General features: G+C 52.0%; 2 protein-coding genes across 2 annotated transcripts; one reads left to right on the top strand and one right to left on the bottom strand.

Moving 5' to 3' along the window:
- Nucleotides 1–51: 51 nt before the first annotated feature.
- Nucleotides 52–5,435, top strand: BDV14DRAFT_200948 (putative PHD transcription factor (Rum1); the record flags this gene model as incomplete). The annotated part of the gene is made up of 5 exons (XM_073773624.1): nt 52–411; nt 516–1,428; nt 1,482–1,573; nt 1,618–4,280; nt 4,325–5,435. The coding sequence occupies 5 exons, from the start codon at nt 52–54 to the stop codon at nt 5,433–5,435; spliced, it is 5,139 nt and encodes a 1,712-aa protein (XP_073627386.1).
- A 548-nt stretch (nt 5,436–5,983) lies between these two features.
- Nucleotides 5,984–12,166, bottom strand: BDV14DRAFT_200947 (putative SH3 domain protein (Cyk3); the record flags this gene model as incomplete). Its single annotated transcript, XM_073773623.1, has 2 exons — nt 5,984–7,352; nt 8,253–12,166. The coding sequence occupies 2 exons, from the start codon at nt 12,164–12,166 to the stop codon at nt 5,984–5,986; spliced, it is 5,283 nt and encodes a 1,760-aa protein (XP_073627385.1).
- Nucleotides 12,167–13,194: the final 1,028 nt, after the last annotated feature.

Raw genomic sequence — 13,194 nt, 5'->3', positions numbered from 1 at the left:
ATGCGCACATCTCCGATTGCCCTCAACTCGACGTACTGTCGCCCATAAGATATGGTGGCTCCGGCCGCAACGGGAGGGAACTCGACAGGCACACAGCCGTCAGCAAAGCCCGCCCGCTCTTCAAGCACGCATCCGTCCCATTCTCACAATGTACCTTTGAGCACCCGACGCTCGGCGCCTCTCGACTTCTCAAGTGTCGAGAGACGAGGACAGCCGAGCGCTCCCCGCGAACCGACGAGTCGAGTCCGTCCTCATGGCCTCCAAGAGGCCCCTACCTTTCGCCCTACCGAGGAAGAATTCAGAGACCCTGAAGCCTACATTCGCAAGATCGCGCCGGAGGGAAAGAAATATGGCATCTGCAGGATTATACCGCCAGAGAACTGGCAGCCAACATTTGCTATTGATACGGAGGTGCGTCGCAATCTGGTTGTGCTTCGCGGTGTCGTGGGGAGCTTTCATCCCTTGCGATACGGGATTGCTTGGACTTGAGCTAACCATTCATCTATTTTTTCTAGCGGTTTCACTTCAAGACCCGTCGACAGGAGCTTAATTCGGTCGAAGGAGGTATGCCCCCGCGTTCAGCGTTGCTTGCTGCCGGTGGTACTCCGCAGCCCGGTTCTAACCCAGACCCAGGAACTCGTGCGAACTTGAACTATCTTGACCAGCTAGCCAAGTTCCACAAACAGCACGGTACCAACCTCAATCGGTTCCCAAGCGTCGATAAACGCCCTCTGGACCTGTTCCGATTGAAAAAAGCCGTCGAAGTCCGCGGCGGATTTGAGCAGGTTTGCAAGATGAAGAAGTGGGCGGAGATCGGTCGCGATCTCGGCTACAGCGGCAAGATCATGTCGTCTCTCTCGACATCTCTCAAGAACTCCTACCAGCGATGGCTCCAGCCTTACGAAGAGTATCTGCGCGTGGCAAAGCCTGGGGTACAACAGCAGCTCGAAATTGAGCAGGGTGGTCCTTACACACCTTCTCCTAATCATTCGCCCATGCCCAAGAAGCCTACGCCGCTTGAGAATGAGACGCGCTCAGCGACACCCCATGGTCAGATGAATCTTCCGATCAACACCATGCAGTACACCCCACAAGACGCCGCGGCGACTCCTTCGAAAAATCCCACGCCGCCAGTGGATCCTACACCACCACGGCCCATTGCTTCTGGGTTCACGCCTGTAAATGCTGGTGGATTTACTGCAGTCAATCGATCGCCATCTTTCGTCGCAGTAAACAGTGGACCGGCTGTGAAGCGGGAAACTGAGACTGAGATCGCTACGCCAAAGAGTGTCGCTGAATATCCAAAAGACTCGACGCCACTCTCAAACGGGCATGGTGCCCCCCCAGCGAAGCGGGCGATCAGCACCGAAAGCGGGTCCCAAGCGGAGGCAGGAGATGATGGACGACGGAGCAAAAGGCTGCGGAAAGGTATCTATACAACTCTGCCAATATTGATGCAACAGCACTAATGCTCGTGGTAGATGCGCCCGTTCCCACTGTTGCAGGTTCACAAATGAGTTCTCTCCGACCTCCTGCACGCTCAAGGAAGAGTGACTCGCGAAAACTCGGTGATGTATGTTCAGTCTAAATCAAAATGAGCGTTGCTAACAACAGCAGAAATGTGAGACCTGCGGCAAGTCGGACGATCGATCCTCTATTTTGGTATGCGACAGTTGTGACCAGGGCTTCCATAGATACTGTCTGGATCCTCCTCTGCACCACATTCCCGAATTTGACTGGCATTGTCCGAAGTGTCTGGTCGGGACTGGGGAGTTTGGTTTCGAAGAAGGCGGTGTCTACTCTCTGAAACAGTTCCAGGAGAAAGCCAGCAGCTTCAAAAAGAATTACTTTGCATCCAAGATGCCATTCGACCCTGTCCTAAACACCCACCGCCGGGAGTCCGAGGATGATGTCGAGCGCGAGTTTTGGAGACTGGTTGAGAGCCTTACCGAAACGGTCGAGGTCGAATATGGAGCGGATATTCATTCAACTACCCATGGCAGTGGCTTCGCCACGATTGAGCGAAATCCCCTTGATCCTTATGCTAAAGACCCTTGGAATTTGAACAACCTTCCTTTCCATGGAGAGTCTCTGTTCCGCCATATCAAGTCCGACATCTCAGGCATGACCGTTCCGTGGGTTTATGTTGGCATGTGTTTCTCTACTTTCTGCTGGCACAACGAGGATCATTACGCCTACTCCGCAAACTACCAACATTTCGGAGCAACCAAGACATGGTACGGAATTCCAGGAGCGGATGCAGAGGCGTTCGAGGAAGCAATGCGGCAGGCTGTTCCTGAACTTTTCGAAGGCCAGCCGGACCTGCTATTCCAGCTTGTTACTCTGATGCCTCCGGATCAGCTCCGAAAAGCCGGAGTCAATGTCTACGCCCTTGACCAACGGGCTGGCCAGTTCGTCATCACTTTCCCTCAAGCGTACCATGCTGGATTCAATCATGGCTTCAACTTCAACGAGGCTGTCAACTTTGCTCCTGTAGACTGGGAACCGTATGGTGCAATGGGTGTCGAGCGTCTTCAAGCCTTCCGCAGACATCCATGCTTCTCTCATGATGAGCTGCTATTCACCGCCGCCGCCCGGGATACGACAATTTCCACTGCCAAATGGCTCGCTCCGGCCCTTCAAAGGACGTATTCCAGGGAAATGGCAGAACGAACAGCGTTCGCTACCCGCCACCAGGAGGTCTCACCGCATAAGTGTACTTTATTTTCTGAGGACCGGGACACCGCCGGTGACTGTCAGTTGGGATTTGTTGTCGAAGACAAGGATATTCCAGAGGAGGACTACCAATGTTCCTACTGCAAGTCTTATATCTTCCTGACACAATTCCAGTGCCACAAGTCCGGCAAGACCCTCTGCTTGATACACTTGGATGCCCATGACTGCTGTGGAGAGCCAATGTCGCGAAAACTTCTTGGTCCGGACCACACAATACGCTACCGAGTCAGCGCCGCTGAGTTGAAAGACATGGTTTTGAAAGTCCAGGAACGCTCCAGGATTCCGGAAGCTTGGGGCCAGAAACTCGACAATATTCTGGAAGATGAGCCGAAGCCCCAATTGAAGGTCCTTCATAACCTACTTAATGAAGGTGAGAAAATCCCATACCATTTACCTGGTCTTCAAGATCTTGCGGCCTTCGTTCAGCGCTGCGACAAATGGGTTGAGGAAGCAACCAACTACATTACGCGGAAGCAACAGAACCGGAGGAAGAACGAGAAGGCTTGGCGCAAGGCTTCTTCCAAGGCCTCGCAGCTGGAAGAACGTGACCGTGAAGTTCGCAGGGTAGAAAACATCTACGCCCTTCTAGCAGAGGCTGATAAACTGTCATTCGACTGTCCACAGATGGCGGCTCTGGAAGAGAAAACCCGCGAGATCGAGAAATTCCGTCAGGACGTTAATTCCGCGCTCATGAACCCGCACATCCGGTCCGTACAGGAAATTGAAGAGATTGTGGAGAACTCCCGGAATTTCAACCTGGATATACCCGAAGTGGAAGGACTGGAACAACTTTTACGACAGATGAAATGGAACGAGAACGCAGGACGCAAGCGTGACCAATACATGACCCTCAAGGACTGCCAGGAGCTCATCTCGGCCGGTGAACAGCTAGGACTCTCGGAGACAAATGACCACCTCTCACACTTCAAGGAGTTTAGTCGCCTTGGTGAGGCTTGGGAAGCGAAGGCCAAGGAACTCATATCGGTAGAGGCTGTCCATTACCAGCAGTTGGAGGCCCTGTCCGCACAGGCGTCCCGATTCCCCGTTTCTCCAGAGACATTGGCCGCTGTAGAAGCTATATTGACTAAACAGCGTGAAGCCCAGAAACGGATTGCGAGCTTGTATGAGCGGAGCAAGGATCCCGACTACAAGAATCGCCCTCATTACAAGGAAGTGCGAGAGTTGATGGAGTCTATGGAAGGGCTGAATAGCCGGCCGACTGGTGCGATCGACCTTGAGCGCGAGCAGAAACGCCACGAGGACTGGATGCGAAAGGGCAAGAAGCTGTTTGGAAAGGCAAATGCTCCGTTACACATCCTCAAATCGCACATGGAGTATGTCGAAAAACGAAATTCCTACTGCTTCGATCTGGAAGATCGCTACCGACCACCTGTTGAGCCGGCGTCAAGGGACAATAGCCCCGACGGCCAAAATCAGATCCCCCATTATTGGCATGGGCAGTCGATGGCAAAGCGGGATGTATTTTGTATTTGCAGACACTCGGAAGCTGGCATGATGATTGAGTGCGATCATTGCGGTGAATGGTATGTTTACTCTCATGCCTGTCAAGATCTTGCTAACCTGATAGGTACCATGGAAAATGCCTCAAGATCGCTCGGGGTAAAGTCAAGGAATGCGACAAGTACACTTGCCCCATTTGCGACTGGCGGCAAAAGATCCCCCGAGATGCTGCTCGCCCTAAGCTTGAAGATCTCCAGGAGTGGCAGGCCGAGATCCCTGGCCTTCCTTTCCAACCAGAAGAGGAGGAAGTTCTTGACAGCATCGTCAACCAAGCAACAAACTTTCGTGATTTCTTGCAGGGTTACACTAATACTGCCTTGACAACCACCGAAGAAGTTCCTACTCTGATCTTCTATCTCCGCAAGATTGAGGGTGCCGAAGTCCTTCTTGCGTACGAAACGAACCTATTCCGACAAGAGATCCACAAGTGGCAACCCGTTGCACCTGATCCTCCGCCAATCCTGGAGCAGTCTCTTTCAACCAGAAAGCCTCGTCCAACAAAGCAGCAGAAGATTATGGCTCGAATGGGTGTTGACCGCCCCGAAGACCTTCCAGCTCATTTGCGCCCGAAGCAGCCAAACCCAGCGAAGCGCAAGTCAATTGATTCTACTCAGCCTGGCCGGCCTCCAACTTTCCCACCTCCTCCAACATCTGGTGGCAACCCGAATGCCGATCCCTCGCGTATTGGACCTACGTTGACGCCAAATGAGGCACAAAATGCTCCATACCCGTTCTCTGCGAGCTATTCGCTTCCGGGGCATGACAGCACGTCCGCATTTGCACCCGAGTCTTCTGCTTTTTTGCCACATTTGTCCGCAGATTCACCCTCCTTCCCCCCAAGGTCGCCTCCCTCTCCTTCCCATCATGGTCTCGGCTCCTCACTGTTCAGTCCACCCCGATATCCGCGTGCAGGCGGACCTCCGGTCGAAGTCGACAACCCATTCAGCAGTAGTCCTCGGAACCTCGACGATGTCTTTGCTGATCTAACAAATCAAGACGTTGACCCGGAGCAGGAACCTCAAGAGCCCGAGCTCATGGAAAACACCCATGCTAATGAAGCGCTGGAACTTCTCGACGTCGGTAACACCAGAGAGAGTTCCGCGCCTGTCCTTGATGCGGACGTGGACGAGAAAAACGGTCTCCCCGAGCCCGAAGCTGAAGCTACGGCAGCGGCTTAATTTATCCAGTCCTTCAATCACCCTTCATTCTTCTATCCACATAATTTCGTGTTTCAACACCATCTTCCTCACCCCTGTACTTCTCTGGAAATTGCGTGGTTCTTAGCGCCGGGGCGTCCTGGTTATTATCAGTTGTATGATTTCTTAATGTCTCATGTTCTGATATGCCTTCGACTTTGTTTTTTGCTTCTCGCGGAGTTTGGTTCTTTCTTTCTCTCACTAAAACAATTATTTTCTTTCTCGTTCTTCACACGAAGATACTATCGGTGTATCACGGTCGGATGGCAATCTCGTTTTTTCCTGTTCTTCCTGTTTCTGTTCTTAAACTGGAGATGCGCGTTGAGTGCTACTGCTTTACATGGCATGTTAGCCCGCCGCTGTTGAGGGCTCTGAGATTCCCCTCTCTCTTCTCCCTTATTTTATCCATACAATGTACGATTAGTCGAATTCTCTCTTTCTCCACCTAAGATGTATGTTTAATCGATTGATAGATCCGATATACTTCTATCCTTGTACTTCGCGCTTACTGTAGGTACAGTAGACCTAAACTAGATGTCCGCATAAGCACCGAGCGCAGACTGCCCACCTGTATGAACGAACAGGACATTGACATCATGTCCTTGTCCCTGAGCAGCATCCCTATCCAAGAAATCCCTCTCAACCTCCCCACTCCCAACCCACTCCAACATACCCCTCGCAACCTTTGCCGTGTAAACCGGGTCAAGAATCACCTCTTCCTTTTCCGCCACATACCCCAACGTCTCTTTAGTCTTAGCATCAAGAACACCGTATCTTTCCCCCGCGAATCGATCATCAAGGTATACATCGTCCATTGTAATGTCTGTTTCTGGATCAAGGCCAATCTGTCCTGCGGCGCGGCGCGCAAAGCGCAGGATGCGCTCGGCGTGGTAATTCTTTCGACGCGTGCGGGAGGTTAGGATGCCGATTATGCGGCGCGGACGGAGACCTGAGTTTGATTGGCGTTGGGTCTTATCAAGGAGTTTGAAGCCAGCTATTAGGCCGCCTAATGTGCTGCCGCTGCCGCAGGCTATGAAGATGTAGTCGAACTGAGCCACGCGATCTGCAGGACTAGAGGTGGAGGGAAGAAGCTCTTTCTCCTGTTCTGCAATCTCGAATGCACAGCGCGCGTATCCTATACTACCAAGCGGGTGTAGACTCGCGCCTGACGGAATCCAATAGGGCACTTCACCCTTTCCCTTCAGCTCTTGAAAGACTTCCTCAACGAGATCATTCTGTGTCTTCGGCTCAGTAGGTTGTTCCGAAACCCGAACATCAGACCCCAGTAATCTGCATATATGCGGATTCCCTGTTCTGAGAAAGGACTCTTTATCTTTTGTCGTGGAGAGCCCACCACCTGTCCCCTTATGCAGTATAACCACTGAGTCAAGACCTATCTTTGACGCCACAGATGCAACTTGGACGGTATGATTACTCTGAATCGCACCTTCCGTGACAAGAGTGGTAACCTTTCCTTTCTCTGGAACATCCACAGGCTCATCAGCAGCAACACCAGCACCATACTTCGGACTCGAAGAAAGGATGTCAGGAACGATATACTCTAACTTGCGGTACTTGTTCCCTGCGCAAGCGAGAGGCGAGGAGTGGTCTTCTCGTTTGGCGAAGAGGGAGACATTCACCTTGCTTTTTCCTTGTCCTGGTGCTGCCCCTAAGGTTCTTGTTGCTGCTGCTGAGGTGAGACCTGGCAAGGCGTGGATTGGCGAGGAGAATGGGTACAGGAGGTTTACCCTTGGGATAGAGGCGAAGGGGTCTGGGAGGGGGATTTTGCGGGTCATCTCCCAGAAGTCTATAACAATGTAGATATCAATGTAAATGTGTAAATAAATGGCGCGGAATGGTAGGCTTGGTAGCTTGATGCCGAGGTAAAGTTGAATGACGCTGAATATATGTTAGCTGCGGCTCTCATCGCATGACTAAGGTCATCTATGCATTGAACAAAGTTACCTGGATGAGGAGCCTATGTATCCAAGTGTAATTGTTTATGTTAGAAGTGAGAGAGATACGGAATCAACCAAGCATTACTCATCAGCTATACACTGAGGAGCTAGACTCCATGGTGGCGGGGATCGCTCCTTCCTATTTGGGACATGACGATGGTATCATAGGCGGTGAAGAAGGCGGTCGACACAGCGTTGGTGCATTCTGACGGACTAATTCTACCCGAGTAGTGACTTACGTACGAACGCGCAAAGCACGCTACTGGACAGGGAACCTTGCTCCAATCAATTGATCGGATTGTTGACTTTAGCACCGAGGCTGTTCCGATGCGGTAACCATGTGAATAAATTGACATGAAGGTTGCGGACTCATACAAAGATAGGAAAGGAATGAACTGGAATCTATAGCCCAGCCAGAGGAATCTAGTCCAATATGTAAAGCCCGAATGCTAAAAGACAAAGGCTGAAATAGTCCAGAGAGTGTGAAAAAAACAAAAAAAAACAAGAAGAAACACGTAGCAAGCATAAGATTGAAGATATAGTAACACCAACCCGTCAAATGCGCGAATTCTCAAATCTCCAACAACTCCGGTCATGTAGATGGTAATAGAACAGTCCAGAAAAGTAGATGTCCATACCCCCAACTGGAAAGATGCAATGCAACCATGAACCGATGATGTATGCAGTATGATGTATGCAGCAGTGCAGTAAAAACAAGAAAGAAAAAACTCCTCTAGCATGAAGCTGGAAATTCATCAAATATGCAACGCATAGATGCAACAGAAAACCAATGCGATAGATGCAAGATTATCAGAAACATTCCCATTCAGCAAACACACACCATCGTGCAACGCGGTCGGCTAGGACCAGTCCCCGCCAGACACCACGCTCGCCGATCTTTATAACCGTCTCCCATACGCTGCCGTCGGCGGTGCAGTCACTAGGTGAGTCAGACGAGCTAGGGCTGCTAATCATGTGGTCAGCCTTGCGCGTAAGACGCAATATTTTGCCGGATGGCGACTGGATTGCCAGCTTGGCAGGCTTCTCTCGTCCAGAGTTGGAGCGAGTCGATGAGATGGCCGAGGTCGACGCCGAGAATTCGTTGGATACGGTTGATACGGTGGATCCACCGGCGGAACTCGACACCATGCTGAGTGCACTGGCAGGCCGAGAGAACACGGACGGAGAGACACGGCCACTGAAGCTATTCTCGGTACTAGCTGGCTGGGGAGTGGCCGAAGACGGGTGTTGGCGAACAGCAAACACAAAGGTGTTGTTGACTGCCAGCTTGTGACACTGGGGTTGCATAATGTACAAGTCATGACGATGAGCATGAGGGGTTGGATGGCGTATAACAAAGTCATACGGAGGGTTCTCTCCTGCATGTAGGATTGGAAGAGCAAAAGCAAGCGGGTGAGGTATGTCGCGGCTGGAGTGCATAAGGCCTTTGCGCCCAGCATAGATCTTGACCACACCTTGCCCTTCATCACCGGGCAAAACGGCTTTGATGGTGATCCTTTTCTGTCCCTTCACCCACTCTGGTTGAACGAGCGCACGTTTCCGCACAATCTCTCCGCTCTCAAAAAAGTCACCGTCAGCATCACGGGCGTATCCAGGGGCCTCAACTTCGGCAGCACATTCCACGTCTGCTGGCACTAAGATACGAACTTGAAGGAGTTCTAACCCTTCCAATCTAAAGAGACTTGTATCGTAGTCCGGAAATTCGATCCCCATCTTGAAGTATGTTGGACAGGTTGTCGGAAGGGCGAGGAGGACATCTGGTGAGATAGGAGGGCAGATATGCTGCGCCTCAGGTTCGAGCGGCACGTGGCTATAACAGAACTCTAGCGGCCGAGCGAGGAAGTACCAAGGCTCAGCTGTTGCAACGTTGATCGTCACAAATTGGTTCCTTCGAGGGTTGGTCGGGCTTGCCAAAGAACAGTCCATCAACCGCCATTCTCCGTCAACAAGCACAGCATTCCACCAATGGTTTGGACGCGAAAGGCTGTCTAGCTCAAACATCTCGCCCGGGGTCTTCAAGAATCCCTCTATTGCCTCTGAGTGCAGACCGACCGCAGCGCACATCTCTCTGACTAGATATGCGACTTCCTGAGGACAGCCTCTCTTGGTTTGCAGAACACGGCGTAGATCAATGTCGACTTCTTCAATCGGTTCGTCCCAAGCAATCTTTTCGCTCACCCAGGTGAAAATCGCACGTAGTCTTTGGACGTCGCTTTTGTAGGGACGGCAAACGTATCCTTGGGCAAGGCTCATCGGGTTAGTCATTGGCGGGAGACTGTTGACAAACCGAGCGCTTTTATCAACAAGGGTAAGATTGGCGGTACTGAAATCCATGGGCTCGCCAACAGGTAGGCCATCAATGCTCTCCTCTCCTTCCGCAGTCTCGTGAAGCTCTTCTACCGCGTAAATAACTGGATGATCCATCATCTGGCATCTTTCAGCTCTTTCGACCCTCTCATTTCGGCTAGGAGAGCTCGCGCGATTCACGTCGCGCCGCACCTGCACCCAATCTATGGGACTATTACTCAGTCCGATCTCACGAGCGGCGGACTCTCTATAAGATTGTGAGGAGTGGATAGGTGAGATTGCTCTTCCTTTGGTAGGAGAATATGGTCCCCCATTCTGTCCGACAGCAATGCTGCTCCTGGCATTTGCCGCACCGGTCTTTGCTGATTCAAGAATCTTCTTGAAAAAACCTTGCTTTTTCGCCTTGGGAGTGGCCAGACCGCCGAAAACGCTGTTCGATTCTTCTGGCGTAGTGGCTAAACTCGACCAAGGAACGGCAGAAGAAGCACCTTGCCGTGAGGTATTGTGACTTGAATGGTAAGATATACCGCTCATAGGGGATTCGGGGCGTGAAGTTCGTGCAAGTTCGCTGAAACCTCTGGCTCGGGAAGTATCGAATGATGTATTAGGCCTGTCGGCTGTTCTGTTGCCCCGTCTGGCATAGCTTCCAGCACTCGTTGCACTGAAGCCTCCAGCAGAGACATCGCTCATCAAACTTGGATTTGTGCTGTTGCTCTGAATACCGCTAGAGGAGTTTGTTGTATTAGACTTGTTTGTAAAAGTGCGATTCAACATATCGTTCCGGAGGTCGTTTCCAGATCTTCTATTCTTTAATGACGGTAGGTGAGTGGGTATGGAGTTGTGTCGTGAGTGATACGACGACGTATGCCTTGGTGGTGGTGGAGGCGGCATTTCATCGGCGTCCTCATCCATTTCGTAACTCGTTTGAGGTCGTATATCTTCAGAAGCTCGACGACCTTGTTCCTGCATCTGGCGAAGCCGGCTCTCCATACGCTGAACGTAATTGTTGATCTGTGGTGGTCCCTCAATGAAGGGATCATGTGTGTACACACTGTTTCGATGTACCGAGTCGCTATTATAGTAATCTTTCTCGCCTTCAAAACCCAAGGACGTCAAGGGCCGATTGCTCGATTGGGTCTGGCGACTATTATGTAATGAGTCAAAAGCAGAGGGTGACCAAGGGTTATTGAAATCAGGCTGTGGGGAGGGCGAATGCGAGCCTCGTGATATCCCCATGTCATCAAGAGACGTCATTACATCTTCCATTGCATCGCGCAGTGGCGAAGGCGTATGTCCATTGGCTTCGGAATTGGCTTCGGAATGAGCAGCTGGTGATGGAGTCCGCGCAAAAACGACATAGCGATCGTTCATGTCTAGTTGCTGGGGGATGCCCGCATGTGGCGACGGTTGACGTTGGACGGCTACTCTGTGAGGAGGAGGCGGCGGCGGCGGCGGGGACTCCTCGCGTTCAGTCAACAGTAAGGGAGAGATTTCTCGAGACGATTGATGCGATAAATGGTAGCCATGACGCGTTGGCACCGATGGGGACAAGGGCGAATGATTTGCTACCTCTGGGAGGTGAGGGCGAGGGGATATGGCACGGGAAGATGAATGCGACAACTGAGCATGGCTGTAGACGGGGACGGAAGGGGTCAGCGGGGAATGGTGAGCAATCTCGGGGAGTTGAGGCCGAGGCGATATTGCGCGAGATGGCGAATGCGACAATTGAACATGATTATGCATCGGCGCCGTTGGAGATATAAGAGGGGAACGATTTGCGGTTTCCCGAGGCGGAGGACGAGGAGACACCGCTCGAGACGGAGGCCCAGTGCGTGAGCGACTCGAAAGGTCGTACTGCTGTGCAACCGGTTCTTGCGAAGACCGCGGGGAAGCTCCTCGAGATGATGGGCGGGATACTGATAGAGGCCGAGACAGAGAGCTTTGTTGTTTGACCGCGGTAGTCGGGGTGCGCGAAGGTCTCGTCCTTCGCGAAAGGCTTCCATCTCGAGGCGGTGTTTGCGGGATTGTGCTACCAACTGGTGACGCCGAGGATGAGCTTTCACCAGATGGCGCAAGGGCTTGCTTGTGGGCTTGGAATGGTTTCCTCCAGACTGTCTTTTGCTTTTTGGGGGCAGACGTTGGGTTTGTAATTGGAGAGGCAGCTGCGGGAACCATAGGACTTATTGACCTAGTAACTGGGACAAAATCCTCCCCCAAGAGCTGGACAAAGTTGGAGGGAAACAACCCCATCATGCGCCGGTCTCTCCGCAGGCGTCCCATCCACCATTGTCCGTCCCCCGCATTGAGACATTCGATCAGATCCCCTTCGATGAACCCCAGGTCCCGTTTTGTTTCTCCTCCCCATGAGTATATCGCCCGACACCAGCAAGGAAACTTAGTCGGAAGCTGTGGCGTGGAAGGTGCCATAGCAACAAGCCAGGATTGGGCGCTAGCGAGACGGTGTATATAGCTCGGGCACACACGAGAAGTGACAGTAATGAAACAATGGGAAAGTGAATCGTTCAATTGAGCTGACAGAACATCGGTTGATCCGGTCCGTTACTCGGGGTATCGCGACTGCCGAAGGGACGAGCTCAACAAGACCGGAGATGTAGGCCAAGAAATACAAACATGGTACGGAGGAGAGGCGGAGAACAGGAAGACGCAGGAGGCGGGCGCGGAGAAATATGGAACGGGAAATACCACCCACCCTCGTGCCAATGCGAAGAGAAAGAAAAGGAAGGAAAAGAAGAGAAGAAAGGGCGGGAGGAACAGCTAAGTGGGCGCAGGGATGGAGGGAGGAGCTGACAGAGTTGGAGGAACAACAGCAACAACAGACGGACAGAAGACGGTGACGCCCGAAGTTGTTTTGCTGCGAGTCTGACTGGGCGGAGGCCCGTGTTTACGTGGTGCCCTGTTGGGGTCTAGCGCGGTTGCTTATCGATAAGCCTAGCGCCGATCTCTCCCGTCCCGTGATTTATCGTCCTCCAGTCCTCGATCGTTCCTGTTCTGCACTACTTCGAGGATCGATGCTGTTCTCCATCAATAGTCATCTATGCCGCTTCCTTGTCCTGCCTCAGTACTTTATTTGCAAAAGTTCTTCAGTTAGCACAGTACACAATCACCCTAATTCAAGTTGCCAAGAACCAGCCTTACCAGCAACATGCAGATCTATGGTTCGTCGGTCCGGCGAGGAGCCATGGTCAGGGTCCGCGTTCTAACGGAATGTGCTTAGGCCGAACAGCCTTATTGCTAATAAACCATCATGCAAGCTAGGCTCACTCGCTGCGTCTTTCCACACTTGCTCGATTCCTCGTGTTTAGCTTGACACTCTTCTTACTCTCAGTCATTGCTTTGAGAAGTCGCTTTTTTACAATCGAGGTACCCTTATACCATGGTCTGTGGTGCTCTCGGGGAGATAAGACAGCGGATCTTTAGGGGCTGATTAATCACCC

Source organism: Aspergillus stella-maris (genome assembly GCF_047715825.1).
Source record: "Aspergillus stella-maris strain CBS 113639 unplaced genomic scaffold BDV14scaffold_33, whole genome shotgun sequence".
NCBI classification, from domain to species: Eukaryota; Fungi; Ascomycota; class Eurotiomycetes; order Eurotiales; family Aspergillaceae; genus Aspergillus; species Aspergillus stella-maris.
Note: the sequence above shows the minus strand (reverse complement) of the source record. Positions and strands in the feature narration are given on the sequence as shown.